The sequence below is a fragment of the Chinchilla lanigera genome, unplaced genomic scaffold (genome assembly GCF_000276665.1).
Source record: "Chinchilla lanigera isolate Chin_1 unplaced genomic scaffold, ChiLan1.0 scaffold00012, whole genome shotgun sequence".
NCBI lineage: Eukaryota > Metazoa > Chordata > Mammalia > Rodentia > Chinchillidae > Chinchilla > Chinchilla lanigera.
Window position 1 is genome coordinate 4,651,626 of NW_004955413.1, and position 9,718 is coordinate 4,661,343.

The 9,718-nt window shown below is 51.2% G+C and overlaps 1 protein-coding gene across 1 annotated transcript; it reads right to left on the minus strand.

Annotated features, from left to right (window-relative positions):
• Positions 1–530: 530 nt before the first annotated feature.
• Positions 531–9,272, minus strand: C1r (complement component 1, r subcomponent). The gene is made up of 11 exons (XM_005378856.2): positions 9,108–9,272; positions 8,290–8,518; positions 7,030–7,222; positions 6,588–6,734; positions 6,288–6,484; positions 5,875–6,022; positions 5,582–5,703; positions 4,369–4,447; positions 3,877–4,032; positions 2,072–2,146; positions 531–1,458 (listed from the first exon to the last, which is right to left on the minus strand). Coding segments are annotated over exons 1-11 (2,124 nt in total). The 5' UTR covers positions 9,110–9,272; the 3' UTR covers positions 531–682.
• Positions 9,273–9,718: the final 446 nt, after the last annotated feature.

Sequence of the window (9,718 nt, forward strand, 5' to 3'; positions counted from 1 at the left end):
GAAGCAGGATTTTCTTCATATTGTATAATGAAAACCAATTGTAAAAATATACTGTTACCCTTATCTTAAATGTAAATGTGTACATAAATTTAATAGTTCCCACTGCCTCAGTAAATATTTTAATGTGGCTGTATTAAATATTTTTATCTTAATTAGATACAATTTTTTATTCATTTTACACACTGTAATCTCCTTTTTTAGTATATGTGCTGCCAAAGCAAACATTACACATAATCTCTTGTAAAATTTGTTTGGAATGGGGTTTATTCAGTTTCCCTATGATATAAAACCAGAAAAGGAGATTGATAATTATATCCTCTGCAATCCTTAGAGGAATGAAAGATAACCTTTTGGTAAAGAATGTGCACGGGATGATAGAAAAGAGAATTTATTTCACACAGTGTCTTTCTGCATTAGTGATTTTAATGAGTTCTTTTTTTTTTTTTTTTTTTTTTTTTTTGTCTTTTTGAGACAGGGTCTCGCTATGCAGTTCAGGCGGGCCTTCAGCTTGCTTTGTAGCTCAGGCTGGTCTCAAACTTGCATTGATCCTCCTGCCTCAGCCTCCCCAGTGCTGGGATTACAGGTGTGCGCCACCACGCCCAGCTTATGGGTGGTTATCAACTGGTCAGGAAAGTTTGTTTTTATACACTGTACACTGGATCTGACCTATTGAATCCTGGGCTCAGTCCTCCTCCTCACCCATCTCTTTCTTGACCCAGTCCACATAGTTGAGTACTTTGGTGTAGAAACCATATCCATAGCCACACCCAATGCCCCAGGACACGATGCCCGAAGCCACCCAGTGATCTTTCTTGTGGTCTTTCACTACAAAAACGCCCCCGCTGTCCCCCTGGCAGGCATCCTGCTTTAAACGCGGGCCCCCTGCACAAAACATGTTTTGAGAAAACACATCCTCCCTCTTTTTGCTCTGGAGCCAGCTCTCACATGCTTCTCGGTCAGCTACAGGCACACGGATAAACCTGAGGTTTTCAGGAAGCCGATCATCTGTTAACCCGAAGCCACTAACGTAGCCCATGAGGCCGTCATCATAGAAGGTCTCATTGTCTGGGAGGCAGATGGGGAGAATGTTGGGACCCAGGGTGACACTATTTTCCAGCTCCAGCAGGGCGATGTCCCCATCAAAGTTGTGGGGCTGGTCCTGGCGGTAGTCTGGGTGGATTCTGATTGTGCGGATGGGGTGGTTTGTCAGTTTCTTGAGCTCTTTCATAACTGTGTGGCCCAGGAACACCTCCCTGGTGTGGTTATTGTCCTGTGAGATTTGTTCCTTGGGGTACACAGTGTGGGCAGCAGTGAGGATCCAGCGGTCCCCCAGCAGGGCCCCACCACCGGGGCTGGGGAGCTGGGTGTACACCTGCCAGGGGAAGTTGCCCATCTTGGCTCTCTGCCCACCGATGATGCGCTGCTTCTGCTCCACAGGGTGCACAGGCTTCCCGCACACTAGGGGGAGGCAGAGGGCACAGGGTCATCAGCACAGCTTCTGCACCCACCTCCTTCTCCGGGTCACTGAGTTGCCCTCCCTCCCTTCCCTTTGGTTCTTGCTCTTTTCTTTCTCCCCGATTCCGACACCTGTGCTTTGGCCTGAGGTCGGCTTCTTCCCTCATTCTGATTTATTTCTTCCTGCCATTTCTCTTGCTGTTTTTATTCTTTATTTTTATTTATTTATTTATTTATTTATTTGGTCTTTTTGAGACAGGGTCTCACCATGCAGTTCAGGCTGGCCTTGAGCTCACTTTGTAGCCCAGGTTGGTCTCAAACTCGCAACAGTCCTCCTGCCTCAGCCTCCCGAGTGCTGGGATTACAGGTGTGTGCCACACCACGCCTGGCTAATCTCTTGCTGTTTCTATTCCCTTACTTCCCCGCTGCTGTGAAGTTGCTGGAATGTCAGGATGAGTTGTTTCCTTGTGCCTCTCTCCCTCTCTCCCGGGAGTCTCTCCCTCCTTTTCCCCCACTTCTCTCTCACCTCGCTGTCTCCTCTCTCCATGCCACGCCTTGTTGAGGCCCCAGAGGGCTCCAGAGGACACTGAGAATGGCCTGGGAGGGTCGCACTCACCTGGCAGACACCGAGGGATCTTCTCTCCTTCCTGCTCGTTCTTCCAGATGCCCTGGGCGGAGCAGGTGAACAGCCCTGTGGGAGAGGAACGCAGTCAGGGGACGTGACAGGCAAGAAAGCAGATCACAGAGGCCGGGGTGCACTGATGGTTGAAGGATCAGAGGTAGGGGATGTGGAGGGGGGGGTCAGGGTCAAAGTTAATTGGTTCAAAGCTATATGAATGAACATCAAAAGTGCTGGGAGGATCCATACACATATTTTTGTCTTAATGTTAAGTTAAAAAATATCAGAACACTTAACTATATGTTTGATGTGAGGCCTATTTGTGAAAACAGAAGTGAACACCAGAGGGAATGTATTCAAATCTTGAATCTTATCATCATGACATCTTGGTAGTGGAATTGTAGCTACATTTTCTAACTGTTAACAGTGTGCCATGCTTGTTCCTAGGTACTTTATCTGCATTGTTTCATTTCAGCATCACGGTGACATTTTAGGGTATTATTCTCTTTTTATAGATAAGGAAATAGAACTTAAATAGTTTTCATGAAGAGCCAAGCATGGTGGCATGCACCTGTAATTCCAGCACTCTGGGAGGCTGAGGCATGAGGGTCATAAGTTCGAGTCCTACCTGGGGAATTTAGTGAGACCCTGTCTCAAGCAATAAAAAGAGCCCCCGCCCCAATACTAGGGAAAAAAAACTGCATGTGCTCATAGAACTTCTAGCACTAGTGTCAAGATTAAAAGTGAGGGCTGTCTAACTCTAAAACCCAGCCTTAAATGAATATCATATATAACCCAAGATTTGTTCTTGTTGCAAATGTGTTTCCTTTTTCAGGGAGTTATTGTTGCTGTTTTTTTTTTTTTTTTTCTTATTTATTTATTTAGGCTTTTTGAGACAGGGAATCACTATGCAGTTCAGGCTGGCCTTGAACTTGCCTCAGCCTCCTGAGCGCTGGGATTACAGGTGTGTGCCACCATGCCTGGCTTGTTTTTCCAGACAAGCTCTTGCTGTGTATTCTAGGCTGGCCTGAACTCTATGTAGCACAGGCTGGCCTCAAACTCTCAGCAATCCTCTTGCTTCATCCTTCTCAGTGCTAGGATTACAGATGTGTACCACCGTGCCCAGCATAAACGTTTCAGTGAATGTATTCTTTTTTCCAGGACTGAGAATTGAACTCAGGAAGTCATATAAGGAAAGAATTTATTACTGAGCTATCCTCCCATTCTTTTTTGAAAGTGTTAAAGATATCCATGGATGGTTTGAGAATAACTAAATAAATCTAAATACAAAACTATCACAATATACCAGCCTGAGAGGGGAGAATGGTAGGGAACATCTCACTGTAACTGGTGTTATAATGGTAGTCATGGAATTATGGCAGTCAGTGATGATGGTGGTGGTGTTGGTAGGAATGGTAGTGTTGGTGGTGAGGGTGTTCTAATAGTGGTGGTGATAGTTTTGGTGATAATGATGATGGTGTTGGTATTGTTGTTGTTGGTACTGGCAATGGTGCTGGTACTGGCAATGGTGTTAGTATTGGTGCTGCTGGTGCGGATGATGATGCTGTTACTGGTAGTGGTGGTGGTAGTGCTGAAAGAACTGACTCCATGAGGTTTAAGCCTTGTTCTGCATCAGTCAGGTGCCTCCTTCTTCAACGCTACTAGCTGCAATTTAGGCCACTGAAGCCAGGGTTCTGGGCACATACTTACTCTACATTCCCTTGGGATTTTATTGGAAGAGCTCTTGGAGGAAGTTCCCAGAAGGTGTACAGGAGAAGACTGCCATGGGTGTGAGTCCCTACCTCGCTCAGACTCGCTGTTGCCAGGTCTGGTCTTCATCTTGTAATATGGTTCTTGGCAGTAGTATTGGATGCGGGACTTGTAGATGTTCACTCCCTCGGTGGTGATGTACCGGAAGTCCCCATTAGACAGGCTTCGTGGCTGTCCACAGTCCCTGACTTGGAGAGAGTACAGGTGGGATGAGAACTGAGAATGACCATATGTGCATGTGTGCATGCGTGTGTGTGTGTGTGTGTGTGTGTGTTGTATGCCTGCAGAATGGGCTGCACACCTGAGAGAAATATGGTCAGTGAGGAGGGCACTTATGATTGGAGGAGTTGGGTACAGTGCAAGTCAGTTCTAAGGGAGCCTGTCAGTCCCTGAGAAGGGACAAGTCTGGGGAGGGTCTCTTTGGGAGAGGCTTAGTTTGGACCTCTTCTTTTCTTCTTAGTTCAGGTTCTGCAGAAGGAGTTGGAGGGCTCCCAGGGCAGACATATCCTGGAAGTGTGACTTACTCTTGCACCTGGGCATGGCACGATGCCATGTGCCATCATCCTGGCAGACAGCTGTGAAGGACAGCAGCGCCTGGTCCCCCTGTGTGAGCAGAGGTCAGAGGAGCCATGAGTACCAGAGGCGCATAGCTGCCCTCCCTGCCTGGACCCGGGTAGGAGCGGGAGCAGATGTGACCACAGCTTGTGAACTCTCAGACCTCAGTGTCTCTGGACTGTGGCTCCTTCCTCTCTCTGGCCGGCTTTCTCCGTCCAGAGCCACAGGGGACACTGAGTTACACAGGAGAAAGTCAGAGCAAGGACTAATTGGTAGACACAGAAATCTCCGCTCTAGACTCTTACTTATTCGCATTAAACTCCACGATTTGTAATTTTAAAACCATAGCCAGAATGAGTGTTTTGTACTGAGACAACAGACTTAGGCTTCTCCCTTTCTGGAGGGCCCTGCCAGCTGAGGCCTACACCATATCCTCTTGCCTAAATTACAGTTTTTTGAAGCGCATGGCCTGTCCTAAAACGCTCTTGTCATCTAACCCTTTTCAGAGAGAGTGGGTGTGTTCAGGGTGGTGTGACCATAGACATACCTAGACTATGTGGCCACAGACACACCTACACTAAGATGCTGATGTTGCTAAGTGCTGTAGCAGTGGAGCAGACAGCAGGGACAAGACAAGAAAATGGGAAACTACAGTGGTATATTCTTAGGAAAAAGTGTTTCAGTTTATGAGATTTTGTGACCTTGGCCCATAGGTAAAACCATATTCCATCCTGAGTCTGCAAAGCTGAGAGGGTGGTGAGTCCAGTGTGAGACCTCCAATGTGCATAAAAGCCCTAGAACAGGAGGTTGGGGCCCTAGCCCTGCTGTACAAAATCATCACATGATGTTTGCACCCTGCCCTCCCTGTTCTCAGTCTACTGTGAGTTATGGACAAGGTCAGTAGCCCTCAAACCTGGCTGTGTATCTATCCGAATCACCTGAGTAATTTTCAATAATCCTAATGCCAAGGCATAGTACAGATGGATAAAAGAATCATCCAGACAGCAGTATTTTTAAAACTCTCTGAGTGTTTGTAGTGTGCACTCAAAGTGGAGAGCTGGTCCACTGGCTCAGCCCTCCGTGAGTCCAGTGAGTATGACCCACCTGGCTGGATGGACCCGCCTGGATTCCTCCTGGGAGGTGGGGCCTGGGTACTGGCTCCCCTCAGCCCTGGGGCCTTACCTCCACGAGCTGGTAGCCTTGTTTGCAGGTGACAATGAAGTAGTCCCGGAACTGGTACTGTGGCTGTGGGTTCTGGATGATGGTGAACTCGTCTAGGGGCTTGGGCTGCGGGCACTTGATGACTGTTGGGGAGGAACATGCTTATTTCAGAGCCACTAGTCATCCTTCGCCCTAGTGAGGGAGACCCCTGGGAGCCTTATTTTTACATTTATTTTTATTTATTGATCGTGGTGCTGGGGATGGAACCCAGGCTCTCATGTCATTGAGAGACACATGCAGCCCACCGGCCTTACTTTCTGTGGTATAGTGCAGCTTCCAGCCTCGGCTGTCCCCGGATTCATCGGTGAAGAACAGCAGGTCCACAGCGTTGCTGCGGGCGTCTAGGTCGGGAGGCCTCTGTGTCCCACAGAACTGGTCTATGTTCTTCCCGTTGGCATAGATCTGATGGGAGTGGAGGGAGGGCTAGTTTTCCAGCTGGGGGATTTTTACACCGGGGTGAAATCTGCCTTGTGTATATTTTCAGATGAAAGTGGCAAAGACTGCCAGGACCCCTGGTTATGCAGGAACTTGCCCAGCCCTGAGCCCTGGTGTGAAGCTGGTCACCCTTGTCTGAGCTGGCCGGAGGATCCAGGAGGAAGTAGGAATGAGAGGAGCCACTTGAGTGTGGGAAGGAGAGGGAGGAGCCCGTCGGGCAAGATGGCTATACCTGGAGCTGGTCATAGGGGCAGTGCACTTGCTGGTGGTCATCAATTTCAAAAGGCTCCAGGAACTTGAGGTGCAGGGTGAAGCCCCGCTCCACCCGGATGCTGTAGTTGCAGCGCAGATCCGGGGGGTATGGCCGGGGGTACTCCAGGCTGGCAATATAGCCCGATGGCTCTGTGTACAGCTCACCACTGCACTCAGCTGTGAGAGCAGAGTCTCAGGGGTGTCACCAGGGGCCCAGCAATCCCCCATTCAGCAATCCCCCCCCCAGCAATCCCCCACCCCCACCCCCCACTTGACCCACCCTGGCAGGAATGCCTGTCCTCCCTAAGCTCGTAGCCTGCACGACAGGAGCAGAAATAGCCACCGACATAGTTGTGACAGAGGTGCTGGCAGCGGGGCAGGGAGTCGTCCTCCATGGAGTTGCTCTGGGAGGCACATTCGTCGAGGTCTGGAGGAGATTCAGAAGGAGGAGTTTAATCCTAGCCAGGAAATTCCTGCAGGGGCTTTGGTCTCAGAGAGGCCACTCACCAGAGACCTAGTAACAAACTCCACTCCCAGATACCAGGACATACGGGCCTCCCTAGTGCTTCCTGGGAATTGCCCAGTGGGGGCAGAGCCTGGGTTTGACAGGCCCCTTCTCTTGAGAGCAGAAACAAGGAAAGCCAGGCTTTGGGCTGCTTTGATTCAAGATTCCCCTTTCCTGCTAAGACCAAGGAGAAGTGCTACCCTCAGGGATTACTTACCCACGGCGTGGTAGTAGGCCCGGAAGCCCTTGTAGAACATGATGGTCCCGTTCTCCTCATTGGAGAAGTCTGTGTGGAAGGTCAGCAGCATCTTGTTCCCTTTGGACACAAATTCTTTCTTCTCTGGCGGGTTGCCCAGGGGGAACCCCAGCTGCCCACAGAACCTCCCAAGGTTTTTCTTATCAGCAGAGATCTAGTGGAAGACAGACGAGGTAGGGGAAGAAGTCAGGCTGAGGAGTTGGGTCCATCTCTATATCCCAGAGTGAATCCTGGCTCCAACTGGTCACCGCCTGCTGTGCTCCGAGGGCTGCAGACGTCCCTGTGAGGTCCGTCTGTCGCCTGCATCTCCCACTCACCGACTCTGCATGTGACCCATGGCTGGGAAGTCACCCCATCTCTGTTCTATGCCTGACCCCCTGACAGGTCTGAGCACTCTCTCATTCCCACCCTTCTGGGTCCTCCTTCCACGGGGATCCTGGGGGTCTCTGCCCAGTTTTGCAGTTCCTTAACTCCCAAGCTTGGACTAGTTTTCATTTTCTGTCTTATTGCGCCCCACATGCTTATTCAACCTCTCAGTCCAGCCACGCCTCTGGATGGCCCAGCTGCGTGTGAGTCCCACTGGGCCCCAGCCTTGCTTCCCTGTCTCTTCTTCTCACAGGCTCCTCCACTCCTCACCCTCCAGGCCACCAGATACGCTTCCTCCGTGCATGCTGTGTCTTCTGTGCTAGGAAGCTCTCATGTCTCCATGTTATTCCCTCAGCCTCCAGGCTGTTGCCTGGGATGCACATGCATAGGCTCTGCTTGAATCTGTAGTCTTATCTTTACCGGATGTAAAAGGCGGGATGGGGGAGGAGTCTCCTTGGTGGATGCAGAGTGCGGGCACTGAGTCCCTGTCCTTGCTGAAGGCTGTGCGTGGGCTACCACACTGTTTCTCTTTCTTGTGTTCCTGTGGAGGTGGGCAGTCATGGCCATGCTCTCCATGGAAACAGAGAAACTGAGATACAGATGCTTCTCAAAGACCCCAGAGGATCAGCAGTGTGTCCACTGTGCCTTCCCTTCTCTATGTTTCTCCCCACAGTGCTCCCTGAGCACCCTAAAACTCGAGGGCACCCCATCTGTGGCATCCAGTGGCTCTCAGAAGTCTATTTGGTCATCAGCTCCGGCCGGGCCGGTACAGTTTTGGGGTGGACCTGTTGCCAGGGCCGCTGGAGCACAGGCCCTCAGCACGGTCTGCCCTCTTCCCTCCAACCTGGCCCCTACCTTGACAAAGTCATAGAGACAGCCTTCGGAAGGCTCCACGTCAAAGTGCTGGAAGACGAGCTTCACCCTGTACCCCGGGGGCACTGTGATGACAGTGGTTGTCTCATAGTTGTTGGGGTAAGGTTTGGGGTACAGAGGGGATGTCACCTCCCCAAAGAGCTTCTGAGGGATGGGGATGGAGCCTTCCACCCCCCAGAGCAGGGCTGGCACCAGAAGCGAGAAGAGCCACCTGTGGAAGGGAAAGAGGTGTCTGCGGGGCTGGTGAAGAGCACCCCAAACTTCTCTCTGGCTGTCCGACACCCCTGGAGATGGCCGGTGAGGGCGGGGCGCCTCTGCAGCCCCATTGCCTCCCGGGCAGTGTCCAGTCCAGAGGTCGAATGCTCCCATCATGCTCCCTCCCAGCCCCCATCATTGCCTCCCCTTCCCGGAATGGGACTGGCATGGGACCAGGGCCTGGGACCAGCTCATGGAAGGCGAGGGCTCCCAGGCATGGGTCTTGGAAAGGGGTCCCACAGATGCAGCAGAGCCCTCTGGGAGAAGCCCTCCATGGGGCCTGGGAAACTGGGCTTCCTCCTGCCGAGCAGGGCGGGGGTCCCCTCCCCTCACTGTTATGAGCCCAGAGGAAGAGAGGCAAGGCAGCCTCGGCTGTGCCTCTTCAGGCCCGGTGTGTGTGTTGGTGAATGAGCGAGCCTGTGTGTGCTGGCACAGACAGGGTACGCGGGGAGGGGAGGACACCCCGGCTCCAGCATAAGTCTGGGGCAGGCTTGCCTCCTGTGCGCGGCCCCTCTTCCTGCCTCGGTCTCCCCAGCCTTACTCACATTTCCCAGGCCTGCTTGATTTTGGGTTCTCAGCTCTCTTGACGGTGTGTTCATTCACGGAGAGTTGAGGGAGAGAGCAGCCCTGCAGAGCAGGGCGAGGGAGGGCTGACTCTGGAGGTGGAGGGGACCATTCCCGGAGGAATGAGGGAACGAATATTTGCATAAACAAAACAAACCAAAAAAAATCTGAGTTTCTTTAGTTTTGGTTTTGATAGCCCTGCTAGTGCTGCCACCTGCTGGTCTATATGGGAAGGGAGGAGCCTGGGTCTGAAGCTCTAGGACTGGGGAAACCTTTGGGTGGAGGTCCACACTCCTCAGCTTGTAAATCTAATCAGCATTTTTCTTTTCCTCCCACTTCCCCTCCCCTTCCCTTTCCCCCTCCTCTTCTTCTTTTTCTCCTCCTCCTCCTCCTTCTTTGTCTCTCTTCTTTCTTTTTTTGAATCACTTTGTAGTCCAGACTGGCCTCAAACGCAGCAATCTTTCTGCCTCAGGCTCCCAACTGCTGGGATTACAGGTGTGTGCCACCACGCCTGGCCAATCCGAATTTCTTCAAAGACTTTCCCAGCCACTGTTGCTGTTTTCTTTTTCTTTCTTTTTTCTGTTTTTTTTCC

Bases quoted from the DNA above. Each gene is read 5' to 3' on its own strand.
- C1r (XM_005378856.2), bottom strand. The intron at 5,704-5,874 runs GTAAGGCCGGTG...CCTCCCCAACAG, and splicing joins GCTGCACTATACCACAGAAA to TCATCAAGTGCCCGCAGCCC. The intron at 2,147-3,876 runs GTAGGGACTCAC...CCTCTCCCACAG, and splicing joins CAACAGCGAGTCTGAGCGAG to GGCTGTTCACCTGCTCCGCC.